General features: G+C 41.0%; 2 protein-coding genes across 6 annotated transcripts in view; one reads left to right on the forward strand and one right to left on the reverse strand.

The window, feature by feature from the left end:
- Positions 1 to 13,948, forward strand: part of PBK (PDZ binding kinase) — a 73,292-nt gene that overhangs the window by 18,895 nt on the left and 40,449 nt on the right. The window lies entirely within an intron of this gene.
- The window catches only part of SELENOI (selenoprotein I), a 45,924-nt gene that overhangs the window by 4,766 nt on the left and 27,210 nt on the right, over positions 1 to 13,948 (reverse strand). For both annotated transcript variants that reach the window (XM_058164713.1, XM_058164714.1), the window contains exons 4-9: positions 12,767 to 12,841; positions 10,855 to 11,117; positions 7,967 to 8,075; positions 3,580 to 3,628; positions 3,141 to 3,321; positions 971 to 1,153 (exon numbers count right to left, since the gene is read on the reverse strand). In XM_058164713.1, coding sequence (XP_058020696.1) covers positions 971 to 1,153; positions 3,141 to 3,321; positions 3,580 to 3,628; positions 7,967 to 8,075; positions 10,855 to 11,117; positions 12,767 to 12,841 — 860 coding nt within the window. The remainder of the gene's footprint in view (positions 1 to 970; positions 1,154 to 3,140; positions 3,322 to 3,579; positions 3,629 to 7,966; positions 8,076 to 10,854; positions 11,118 to 12,766; positions 12,842 to 13,948) is intronic.

A 13,948-nucleotide genomic window follows, 5' to 3' on the forward strand; every position in this document is an offset into this window, starting at 1 on the left:
TTGCTTTGGTTCTATTATTGTATTACAACAAGAGAAATGCTATAAAAAATATATCCATGCAGGTTTTCACAGCCAGCATCAGTCCAATGGTAATAAACTTCTGGCCGATCAGCTAAACTGCAGCCTATTAGCCTGGAAGTTCATCACTATTGCATAGAAAATAGGTGAAAGGGTGGCTTTTCCTTTCAGGAATGAATGAAAATCTTGTCTTTATTCAACTTGTATTGCTCAATGGGAACTCCTATTCAAGCTCTGGTCACAGATCTGTTACTTTAAAAACAGATTTTGATCTTACATTTTAGGCAACTTTAATTTATTTAGTCAGTTACCAATACTGGCTTACACCGACCCCATTCTCTATGGCAAAAAACAGTCCAAGTGGTGGATAAACAACATTTCAAAGTTGTGAAAAATACAGGTAGTCCTTGACTTACAACTATTTGTTTAGTGACCGCTTGAAGTTACAGCAGCACTGAAAAAAGTGATTTATGACCATTTTTCACACAGGCATCCCCTTCTTCAAACAGTCAAAATTTGGATGATTGGCAACCATTATGTGTTTATGACAGTTGCAGTGTCCCAAGGTCATGTGATCACCTTCTGTGACCTTCTGACAAGCAAAGTCTACCGGGAAGCCACTTAACAACCGCGTTACTAACTTGACAACTGCAGTGATTCACTTAACAACTGTGGCAAGAAAGATTTAAAAAATGGATCAAAATTCACTCAACTGTCTTGCCTAGCTATAGAAACTTTGGGTTCAATTGTCATCATAAGTTGAGGACTACCTGTACAGGTTTGTCTATAAATCAACCAAGAAGACAACTGAAGGGATCTCAGTGGGTCAACAATAAGTCAACAATTGGTATGTTTTCCAAAGTTATCTCTATCACCTGTTGCCATACATGGAAAGTAGGGCAATGCTGAAATGGACAATTCAGGGAGCCCCAAACCTTGTGGAATGGCTTACCACATTGACTCCATAATGAATGTGTGCCAACGTGATGACAATGGTGATTAAATAGAGGAGATTCGTTTCCTGTTCTGGTACCAAGTTTGACATCACTACAAGGATAACAAGTGCAAGTGGAAGAAGCAGCCAGTTCATTGGCTGACATCGAGTGCTGCTCATCTGACTGACGATCAATTGACACTGGAAGAAAGGGCAAAACATCAAAAGGAAGTTAGGGGGAGAAGAAGGAAATTTGAGTTTGGTTTCCCCCCCAATTTAGGCTAGTTGAGAATTCTGAGAATTATAGTCTAAATGTCCCTGAAACGGGGCTGGCTGTTTCAGTTGACCCAACACCTGTGCCCCTCTTAAAGTAATCCATTGCTCCAGGAGTAAATCATTTGGCGAATGTAAAGGATGCTGAGAATATTTGAGAATACACAGTCTTGATTGAATATTTGGGCTACTTCAATTTAGCATTGTCCACCATTTTGATGACTGTCTAAATATAAGGAGTAAATATAAGGAATCAGGAATACCCTGACTCCTTCTAACATGACATGTGCTCTCTTTGTACACAACAACACAATCTGTGACTTGCTAAAGAGACTTCCAATTACACTGGGTTCTGTAGTGTTTGGTTTTGGTTTCCTTACATGCCCTTTATCTTTCCCACCATGCTGGCTAGAGAAATTCTAGCAGCTGAAGTCCACGTATCTTATAGTTGCTGTAGTTGAAAACAAAACACTGCTCCGGAACGTAAAAGAACCAGGCAACTGGAACAGCTATGTTTTAAATGTTGTTTTTTAATTGTATATATCTTGTGTTTTATTTTTGGCTGTACACTGCCCTGAGTCCTTTGGGAGAAGGGTGGTATAAAAATTTAATAAATAAATAAATAAATAAAATAAAAACAGGCCACTTTTAAGACTCTCACATCCAAACTCATGTCCTACCTCCACTGATTGCTATTCTAGGAGAAATTGGGGAGTTGAAGTCCATACAAGTTAAAGTTGCCAGGTTTGAAAAACTCTGAGCTAGATTGGGCTTCAGCATTTTCCATTGGCTTTCTAAATAATGGATTCCATCACTCTTGCTGATAAAAGTAATTAACTGTTAAAAGCAGTTTTTAATAGTATTTGACCAGAATCTGCTTTCCTGCATTGTACATTCATTGATCTTTATAATCCCTATCCTGATAAAATACAGAACCTGTTGAGGCCTTTTGGGCATTATCAAGGGGTGAAATTTACTTACCTTCACTACTGTGCACGTGACACCTCTGCGCATGTGCAGGACCTTCTGTTTATATGCAGAGTCAAAAACAGGACATGATGACATCCAGGCAGGTGGGCGGAGCCTTCTGCCGTTGGCGCTACTGGTTTACCCGAGCCGGATAGAACTGGCTTAATTTCACCACTGGCATTATCATTTTAGATCAGTATGCAAGAAATACATCCCAAGGCTTAGATGTGGCCTCTCAGCATTCCTTTAGAAGCCTCCAGACTGGGAGGGGCCAAATATTTAGGTATTTTTAAGGCATCCATTTTAATTCCTATCCAAAAACCTGGTTTTTGGCTTTTGGATTTAATTCTGGAGAACAACCTCAATGTCTTGTAGTAAACCATATATGGGCTCAATGGAATGGAAACTGCCCACCGATTATGGTTATTTCTACCTAGAGCTGTGGTGGCGCAGTGGTTAGAATGCAGTACTGCAGGCTACTTCTGCTGACTGCCAGCAATTTGGCATTTTGAATCTCACCAGGCTCAAAGTGGACTCAGCTGTCCATCCTTCCGAGGTCTGTAAAATGATGACCCAGACTGTTGGGGGCAATATGCTGACTCTGTAAACCCCTTAGAGAGGGCAGTAAAGCACTGTGAAGTGGTATGTAAGTCTAAGTGCTATTCCTATTGCTTATTCAGCCCCCTGCTTCCTCTTTAGGTTTCTCTTGTTAAGTGGTGTTGGACTGTAACCAGCAGCAGTGCAGGCAGTCATGTCAGCTGCTGTAGAAATTGTGGAAGGTGTGTGTGTGTGTGTGTGTGTGTCCGCGCATGAGAGGGGAAGACTGAGACTAAAAGGATGCCTGGTTTGGCTCAGACAAATGGATTAACAATCAAAGCAACTTTCTTCTTCCTGACCTCTGAGCCTTTTGGAAGCCTGACTTTGAAGCAGAAAGGATGAAACTTACAGAGATATTTGCGAAGGCCGTCCCAACCATGAAATAGAAGAGCCGCGGATTGGTCTCCAGGATATCTGTTGGTGACTGGAAGATCCAAATGGTGCACAAAATGAAAAGGAGGACTGGCGAGAGGAAAGGCAGCATTGCTTCATAGAAGGAGTGGTGCTTGAGGGTGCCTTTGGCATAGGCTCTGAAGGACAGAAGGTAGCAAACAAGGGCTTGGTGAATGAGTGGGCCAAAGTAAGGTCATTTGGCAGAAGGGAGAGTCAACATTTGAATGGGAGTTGGGAACCTGGCACTGCAGTCAGAAATGGAGTGGCTGATATCTCCATGCCCTCATCTGAACTTGAAAAGCCAAAAGAGAGCAGATGTTTGCCCAATATACTTGCTTTTTCAGCACTATCTCTGCAATGTGCAGATGCTACCCATGACAATGCAAAACACTTACTTGTAGTAATTGTTCAAGCTCATGGGAATGGTCACAGTAACTGCACAACCTAAAAAGGAAAAGAAAGAACCAATTTACTTTTCCAATGAATCTGTCTTTTTCCTTCAGATAAAAGCAGGAGACCCAACCAAATCTATCCTGATTATTTTCTTTCTATTTTGGGAGCATGCATACTGTTATAAAGCAGCATTTACACTGTTAAATCATAGTCAAGCAAATCTTATACTCCATGTAATGTTTGAAGGGGCAAAAAAATATATCAGTAGATATCACAAATAATTTTATATGTTTCCTGTCAATAGAATAGAATAGAATAGAATAGAATAGAATAGAATAGAATAGGCCAAGTGTGATTGGACATACAGGGAATTTGTCTTGGTGCATATGCTCTCAGTTTACATAAAAGAAATATTCATCAAGATTTGAGAAAATTAAAAAACTGGAACATTGAGTCATAATTTAGATTTGCATCAACAATTAATATACTCAGGCCTAATATTTACAATGTCATTAACATGATTATTTGCTAGTTTTCAAAAGCAGCTATCATTCCAGGCAAGGAATTAGCAACTCGGAGCTTGTATCATCCCCTCCCCAAGACCTCCAAAACTGCATCAAAGAAATTCAATTCATACTGATCAACAATGGTATATAATTTTTAGATTTTGAATGGCAACAGCAATAAAATAGATGTAATAAATATCCAATAGTCTTAATGCTTACCTTCCCCGATCTCAAAAAGGGGAAGGCCAAACCTGCTCCCCTATGGAGACATCACAACAAAACTCCATCCACTGGCTACCTCATGACTACAATTTTTTTTTAAAGGCAGTCTCTGATGCATAAATAATATATGTATCTGCTCACCCTCATATTTGCTTTATATTAGCTCATGTAATGTTGAAAAGAATTATAAATACTTGATGCAAGAAGGAGCAGCTATTAGGAGTAGCATATTTTTCGCACTATAAGACACACTTCCCCCCCCCAAAAGTGGATGGAAAAGTCTATGCGTCTTATAGAGTGAATGTTGCTGAAGCCCCACCCACCTGCTGACCCCCATCCTTCGGCCTTTGCCTCCCAGCAATTTGTCTCCTTGCAGCAAACAGCCTGGTCAGCTTCAGCACAGCCTGATTTAGCACAAAGCAACTGATTGGCCTCCTGGAATACCGCCGATCAGCTGTTTGAGGCTGCAGAGATCGCTGCCGCCCACTGCTACCTCCATGTGCCCCATTTTCGGTCTCCATGCGCCCCATTTTTGGCCTCTGTGTGTGCATCCCATTTTCGGCCCGTTCCAGGCAGTGGTGATTGGTAGCAATCGCCACCACCTGGAACGGGCTGAAAATGCGACGCGTGAAGGCTGAAAATGGGGCATGCAGAAGCTGAAAATGGGGTGCATGGAGGTGGCAATTGGCAGTGATCGGTGGCGATCCCTGCAGCCTGGAACAGCTGATCAGTGGTATTCCTGGAAGCCAATCCAACCGCCAATCAGCTGCTTGTGCTAAATCAGACTGTGCTGAAGATGACCAGGCTATTTGTTGTAATGAGGCAAATTCCTCGGAGGCAGAGGCAGATTTCCCCCCCTTGTTTTCCTCCCCAAAAGCTAGGTGCGTTTTATGGTCTGGAGCGTCTCATAGTGCAAAAAATACGGTACATTTATAAGGAGAAATCTGTATCTGATTGTAAATTGCTGAGGATCAAGAAAATGGTTTTCATACACCTGGCTTAATATTTTTACTATTTTTCGTATGTTTTCATTTATTTTCATATCTTTAGCAGGCAGCAGTATCTAGGGTTACTTGTCTCCCTTTAAGAAGCTCACCTGAAGTTATGCATGGTTAATACTTAAATGGGAGAAAATGATGGTATCAAATCTATAGATTTGGATTCTAGAACAAGGAAGTAGAAACCACTTCTGTATTGTTGCCAAGAAAACTAATCTCTACAGTTTTGATATTTGTCATTTAATTTATTTTAGAATTAAACTAGATACTGTGGTTAATGCAAATTATTGTCCCATAGATACTTTTCCAAAGGGCATGTAGATCACACTGATATGCAATGTATCTGCATAGACATGTAGATCACATTGTTTTGAAGTATGTGAAATATGTTGAAACCGGTCTCTATTTCTACTTATGATGAAGGAATTAAAGCACCTTAAGGATAACATGGTAATTTACCATGATGGACTAGGGAGATTGGGATGGAAATGAGAGGCAACATTTCAACTGCAATTCTGTAATTTAAAATCCAAGGCAGGGGGTATTTTGAAAGTTTTTAGAAAAGCACAACTACCTTTGAGATAAAGGTGAATCACCAAGCAGCTCCTAGTTAGAAAGTAACCATTTCAGAAACAACTGGAATAATTAACTAAAGTTCTTTGTACTTTGTGCTCTACAATATATGATATGATTTGGCTATGTCTGCCAGAAGAGGGCTCCAAGGTTGTACTAGGAATATGCTGGATTAGGTTACAGATTTGTGCAAGCTTTAATGTATGTTTCCTACTGCCCAGAAGGAAATAGGGAAAAAAAAATAGCAGAGACCCAAACTTGAAAGAAAAACGGTATTCCTCTCTTGCCTCAGACTTTCCTGAATTATTGAGTTGTCAATAGGAAATTCCTTGGTTTTGATGTATGTTGTTTGAGAATATATTCTTAAGAATGTGGTGAATAAAAAGGTAAAGGTTCCCCTCGCACATACGTGCTATTCGTTGCCGACTCTAGGGGGCGGTGCTCATCTCCGTTTCAAAGCCGAAGAGCCAGCGCTGTCCGAAGACGTCTCCGTGGTCATGTGGCCGGCATGACTCAACACCAAAGGTGCACGGAACGCTGTTACCTTCCCACTAAAGGTGGTCCCTATTTTTTCTACTTGCATTTTTACGTGCTTTCGAAACTGCTAGGTTGGCAGAAGCTGGGACAAGTAACGGGAGCTCACCCCGTTACACGGCAGCACTAGGGATTCGAACCACTGAGCTGCCGACCTTTCGATCGACAAGCTCAACGTCCTAGCCCCTGAGCCATCGCGTCCCTCATGTGGTGAATATGCCAGACTTATTCCAATTTAGTCACATTCGTTCTCCAAATACTGCCCCTAAAGTCAGTGTTTAGACAATTTTTTGGGGGGTTATGTTCCAACAAGTCAGTGTTGATTACTAGTGACCAATATGGACAGGTTTTCTCCATGACAATCTGTTTCTAATTTGGTCTTCCAAAAGTGCATTCATAGCCGCTGTGACTGAGTATATTCATCTTACTGCTAATCATCCTCTTATTTATTTATTTTTATTTATTTATTTATTTATTTGCTGCCCATTTCACCGTGAGGCAACTCAGGCCAGCTTACAACAATAAAAGCAATAAAACCATATAGACATGTATCCGACTACAATAGTATTTTTTTTTTTTGTTTACATTTATACCCCGCCCTTCTCCGAAGACTCAGGGCGGCTTACAGTGTATAAGGCAATAGTCTCATTCTATTTGTATATTTTTACAAAGTCAACTTATTGCCCCCCCAACAATCTGGGTCCTCATTTTACCTACCTTATAAAGGATGGAAGGCTGAGTCAACCTTGGGCCGGGCTCGAACCTGCAGTAATTGCAGGCTACTGTGTTCTTAATAACAGGCTTTACCAGTGTGAGCTAAACCGAAGTCAGTATTATCTGACTTCTCTTTCTTTTCACCCTGCCTAGCGTTAGAACCTTCTCCAGAGAACTTGGGTCTCTGCATTTAGGTGTTTGAAGCTAGATAATTTAAGGCTGGGTGTACCCTGAGTGAAGAACTCTGGGTTAATTTGTTCGATGATTCCCTGGTTTATTTTTTCGAAATATTCTCAGGAGTCTTCTCCAACACTAAGTTCAAAAGTCTCAATACCTTCTTATCCTACTTTTTCAGAGTCCAACTTTCACTTTCATGGAGTATCATAGGAAATACCATTGTTTACACAATTCTTATCTTTTGTAGGTATATAATCTTTTGCAAGGCCTTCATGGCTGCTGTACCAAGTGCTAGTTTGCAGCACATTTCTTGAGTGCTCATTCCTTCACTTTTGATGATTGATCCTAAAAGGGAGAAACTATCTTCCCTTTTGATATTTCATGATCAATTCTAATGCTTTACTTTTACACCCACTTAATTATCTTTTTATATACAACTCATTTGCTACAGACAGACTGAAACCTGGTGACAGTTTTAGATTTTCAACAGAAATGTCATCTGGTATGAGATATTCTGGAAGAAATAACTTCTCACTGTGACCTCCTCCCATCCCCGTCCTGTAAGAAAATTCACCATAAACAACAAACATTTTTTTGATAAAGACATGCTAGGGTTTGGTACAAAGCAGCTCAAAAGATACAGGTTTCTACAAGCACCTTCTTACCAATAATCATTGTAACGAACAGGTCTTTATATAAAAAATGAAACAGGAAAGGTTTGTACCAGGCCTCCACTCCTATGATGGATGTCACGATATATACTACTGAAATGGTCTGGAAAAGAAGGCAGAATTACAGATCTTTATAATAATCATCATTCCAGCATTTCCAATTGACAAAATTGAACATAAATGTTGTTGGTGGAAATATCCCCAAAGAATCTTTTCTTTTTACTCTATGCCTGCTGCAACTGCATGTCCAAGTGTTAGTAATTAGTGCAAAGAGCAGAGCTAACTTTTCTTACCATTGCTAAAAGGGAAGGAGCTATAAACCTCTCCCAAACTAAGCATCCTACAAGTATTTGCATTTCCATACCTATTTTACTGAGAATGCTGGAAGCTGACATATGGAAGGTCTCCAAAATGGGAAACTGGCCCAGAAAATACCCCAATGTTCTTAAGCTGCTGAATGCAAATTGTATCTTGAGGGTATGATCAAGGCACTCTTATGAAATAGTCCCCACGAACTTGGCCATTCACAAAATGATTGTGAATGGTGGCGCGTCGTGGTGGCGCAGTGGTTAGAATGCAGTACTGCAGGCTACTTCTATGGACTGCTGGCTGTCTGTAGTTTGGCAGTTCGAGTCTCACAGACTCAAAGTTTACTCAGCCGTCCATCCTTCCAAGGTCGGTAAAATGAAAACCCAGATTGTTTGGGGGCAATAAGATGACTCTAAACCACTTAGTGTCGTGTCCCACTCCTCCGCTGACAGCTGGGTCAGGGAAATCCGAATCAGGCTTGCCTCTGCAGCTCTGCCCAAAGTCCTAGCAAAGTCCTCAGAGCAGGCAGGAGACCAGTAAGTGACTTCAGCAAGATAAGTTCGACTTTTGCCTGACTCAGAGACTGCCAGAAAGTAGATCCTTTATATAGGCCATGGGGTGTGGCTCCATGACTCAGCACTCATTAAGGCCTGCCCTCCTTCCTCTGTTGCCTCCGCCTATCCAATCTTCTGATGCGAGGGTCACACCAATCAGCTGTTGGTAATAAACCCTCCTCAGGCTCACATGCTGTGGAGGAGGGGGAGGGGTCTAGCTGCTCCGTTTGCCTGGGCATGGAGTCAGGGCTGGGGCAGGGAGATTCTCCTTCTTCTGCAGTTTGTGTGGGCATGGAGCCAGGACTGGGACCGGGAGGCATACATTCCTCAGTGTTCGGCAGCAGGTAAGAAGGCCCCGGCTGCTCTGAGGGCGGGCAAGACACAACACTTAGAGAGGGTTGTAAAGTACTGTGAAGCAGTATATAAGTCTAAGTGCTATTGCTATTTGCATGGGAGATATGAACAATCAGTGAGGATCAAAATATCAGAAAGCTCTGAGGACATGCTGAAGGAATTTGGAGTACTCAATCTGGAGAAAAGACAATTGGGGGCGACATAGTATCAGTGTTTGGATATGTAAAAGAATACCATAGGGAAGAGGATCAGGTAAGATTTTCCTTTCCCATAGAAATTTAAAGCAGAAATAAAGAATTCAAATTATAGCTACCGAGACTTCATTTGAATAGGAGAAAATCGTCCCGACAGTAAGATCTCTATGAGTCAGTAGTCTACCTATAAAGGCTACGAGTTTTTAAGAAGACACAGGAGAGCCATCTATCAAGGATGGTTTTGCTGTAGACTGCAGACAGTTGGACAAGATGATCCTTGTAGTCATTTCTCATAATTTGCATTTTACAGGAGGATGGTTTATTGCGGCTATCCAGAGACCAGTAAATTTTACGGAAAGGGAAGGGAAGTTGGACTGCCCCAATAGTCTTTTTTTTAAAAAATAAATAAATCTGGGAACAAATTCTATAGGCTAACAGTGTGAGTATATAAAGTTTAATATCATGAAAGACATATACTGTGTTTCCCTGAAAATAAGACCCTGTCTTATATTTTTTGAACCCTGAAATAAGTGCTTGACCTTATTGCCAGGCGCTCAAAAGTCCGACTGGGCTTATTATCAGGGGATGTCTTATTTTGGGGGAAACAGGGTGCACATTGACCAATTTAGTTGTGTCCTGAAAGCACAAAAAGAAAGGAAGACAGGAAGAAACATTTCATCAGATATTCTCCATTTACAGTTATGAGATTTTGGATTTTTGTTAATGGGTTTCAGATGGAATTTCTCTTCCTAAATTTATGAATGAGATGACATATGGAAAATAAGGAATCAGACTTTACTGTGGAAAAAAAAATCAAGGTCCCTCTGCTCAGCCATGCAAGTATTTAAGTCCAAGTCAATAATACCTGCAGGCAGCAAACGTAAGAGGGCAAAGGGCTCTTTTAAGGTTCCAACGTGGTGAGTGATTATTCAGAAAAGTGTTCAGTGGGGCATCCCAGAAGAGCGGAAGGAAAGTGCCTGCCCACCAGCATTCGGGGAAGAGTGGACAACTAACACCAACCAAAACAATGCTAGTCGGTAACTGTTTCTCAAACAAAGCTACTTTGGCCAAGGTCTATGACATTCACGATTCTATGCACATACAAACACAATTAATTTAATTAAAATTAATATTCGTTACGCACAGTGGTGCACTTATTTCTCACCCAACTCTAATCTGAGTGAAATCATTAGAATGGGGATGGGGGTTGTGGTGTCACGTAATTTCATGCATTGTTTCAGAGGGTCACGGCACCAAAAGCTTTGAAAATTCCAGGGTTAAATTATTTGTACATCCTATTTCAAGCCTTCTAAAGAAATCTCACATAAAATAAATGGGGCTTTAACTTGAAAGTGGTAATAGTACGCCAAGGAAACAAATCTAAACCCCAGAGAATCAAAGTAAGCCAAATCTCTGCCCATTGTTAAGGCAACCTTTGGAAATGAGTGTGGCAAAAGGCTGGTTGACTTACCACCTGGCTGATATCGTAGCCCCAAGGCAGGAAGAGAATCCCTGTATTATATTTCTCCCAATGGGAAAGGATGAATGAGAACAAAACCACCCAGAGGAGCAGGTAGAGGATAAAAACGCTGACACCATTGGATCCTCGGCCAAAAGTGGAGTACACGGTAACCACAAAGAACATGCAAGCCCAGCTGTCCAGGCCATGGTCAAAGAGTTCCCCAAGTGGGGAGCTGGATTGGGTGCGACGTGCCTGTTTTCCATCCACACCATCTGAATAATAATAATAATAATAATATTTTAATTTGTATACCGCCCTTCTCCCGAAGGACTCAGGGCGGTGAACAGGCAGATAAAATACAGACATACACAATAATTAAAACAACCCTTAAAAAACTGATTTAAATTAGCCCAAAAATTAAAATAATAAACACCCCCATAAAATTTCAAAAATTTAAAAACCCATCACATTCAATTAAAATTACAGATAAAAATCAAGCTAGTCCAGCCATCCGAAATAAATAGGTTTTAAGTTCGCGGCGAAAGGTCCTAAGGTCAGGTAGTTGTCGAAGCCCGAGGGGAAGTTCGTTCAACAGGGTCGGAGCCCTCACAGAGAAGGCCCTCCCCCTGGGGGCCGCCAGTCGACACTGTTTGGCTGACGGCACCCTGAGGAGTCCCTCTCTGTGGGAACGCACCGGACGATGGGAGATAGAGACCGGCAGTAGACGGTCCCGTAGATAGGGCCTCTGGTGGCTCAACAGGCTAATGCAGCCTGTTATTAACAGCAACTGCCTGCAATATTGCAGGTTCAAGTCCCACCAGGCCCAAGGTTGACTCAGCCTTCCATCCTTTATAAGGTAGGTAAAATGAGGACCCAGATTGTTGGGGGGCAATAAGTTGACTTTGTATATAGTATACAAATGGATGAAGACTATTGCCTGACATAGTGTAAGCCGCCCTGAGTCTTCGGAGAAGGGCGGGATATAAATGCAAATAAAATAAAATAAAATAAAAATAAATAAAATAAAATAGCCCGGTCCTAAGCCATGGAGCGCTTTAAGCCATGGAGCGCTAAGGAGAGAGATGTCACAGAAAGAGAAGGTTAACTGATTGCTTTCACTCCATTGTGGCTGGGATTAAAATTAGAAAAAAAATACATTAAGAAAAGAAATCAAAGCAAAAAGATTTAAGAACTGAGCTTGGTAAGGCTTTGACAATTCATAAACCAAAGCCCATTTACTTGTGCCATTGTTGTTAAAAACAGCTGAAAGCGCAGGAGGTTTTATGAGGCAGAAAAAAAGATTTAGTTTCAGATTGTGGTTAATTGAATCCCTAAACCATCCACCCTTCTCTGCTGTAAATCATACTGTTTTCCTAAAATTGCTACAGATCCATAACTGTTCTTTTGCAGGACTCTTAAGCCTTGTATCACTGCATTCATCTTTAAGTATTCTTGCTACAATTTTTTCCTATGCACATACTACTCGCATTTTACTTTACTAGTAGTAGATAATCTTATTTCCTTTTGTAAAAGCTGATCAGAATAGGTTGCTTCCTTAAGAAAACTAAAACAAATTGCTTGTGAATTTGCACTTGCATCTTCCAGACCTTCCTTTCTTGCCCCTGATAAAACTGAAATGGAGAAGCAACTGCTATTTCAGAAATATGAATGTGCAACAGAGAACAGAACAGCTTCTCTATCCCTTCTCTCTTTCAGAAAAACATCTTCTCCTATTTCAGCCACAAGCATTGGTGGTAAGAGGCATAAGGTACAAACAGTTGCATATGTATTTTGCACTAGACTTGTAAGTGTAATAAGAGGTAGCTGTGTTATTCAGGGAATTTGGTCTCAATAATATTAATGCTCATTAATATGTTGCTGATTGTATAAATACAGTGTGCAGGAAATCAACAGATCTTACCTAGAGTATAAGCCGCAAAATTGAGGAGACCCACTATGACCCACACTTTGTTTGGAACGTGCTTTTGGTCTGGTGCTGCAGGAAAGACAGTAATTCTGAGTCATTATTTTCTGTAGGAAAACATTTTTCAAACAAGAGTACATTTTAGCAATTAAGATCAGGCTCAGCCTATTGCAGGCTTATCCAGCCTAGAACTCTTCTAATGTTTCGGGACAATAAGAAGTCACAGCAGCTGCTTAGCAGCTGATTGGTCTTCCCTGACCTCAAAAAAGCTTGGATGAGAAACTACTAGGAAATACTAGGATTCTAAATTAGAAAGAAGTTTAAAAATTTTTAGAAGGTGGCAAAGGCAAAAATGATGCAGAAAATCTATTTTAACACTGTTACCTGCTTGTATCAGCAAACCTTTACTTACCATTGAATTCATAGCAGCTACCACCCAATTGTGAAATGCCACTCTTATTGCCATAATTGTAGTGTAAAATAGTGATTTATTTATTCATTCAGCACATTTCTACACCACCCACTACTTGTGACTCTGGGTGGCTTACAATAATTTCAAACTACAATGAGCCACAGTGGCGCAGTGGTTAGAGAGCAGTACTGCAGGCTATTTCTGCTGCCTGCAGGCTGCCTGCAATTTGGCAGTACAAATCTCACCAGGCTCAAGGTTGACTCAGCCTTCCATCCTTCTGAGGTGGGTAAAATGAGGACCCAAATTGTTGCGGGCAATATGCTGACTCTGTAAACCGCTCAGAGAGGGCTGTAAAGCACTGTGAGGTGGTATATAAGTCTAAGTGCTATTGCTAGTGCTACAATTTATGCAGATAAAACGACTGTATTAAAATGGGACATAAAAATTTCCTGGTGGGTGAGGCTCCAAAGCACTAAGACTGAATTGGAAAATTAAACACTTCAATTAGATATGCTTCTTAATGAATTATGCCCCCTGCCCCTGCCAAATCAAAACTTGAGACAATGTATCCTTCCTGGGACTCTCCTGATGCTTGGACTGCAAACCTGACAATTCATCACCCTGTGCCAAATGGAAATCCATCAGAAATGGAATCAAAATCATCTGGAAAATCCTATATTGCATTTTATATTAATAAATAAGGCAGCCCTTGCCCTGTGAAGGACATGCAATGCTCCCTTTCAAAAAGGTGTGGGTGTGGACAGAAG

Source organism: Ahaetulla prasina, chromosome 1 (genome assembly GCF_028640845.1).
Source record: "Ahaetulla prasina isolate Xishuangbanna chromosome 1, ASM2864084v1, whole genome shotgun sequence".
In the NCBI taxonomy this organism is placed as follows: Eukaryota; Metazoa; Chordata; class Lepidosauria; order Squamata; family Colubridae; genus Ahaetulla; species Ahaetulla prasina.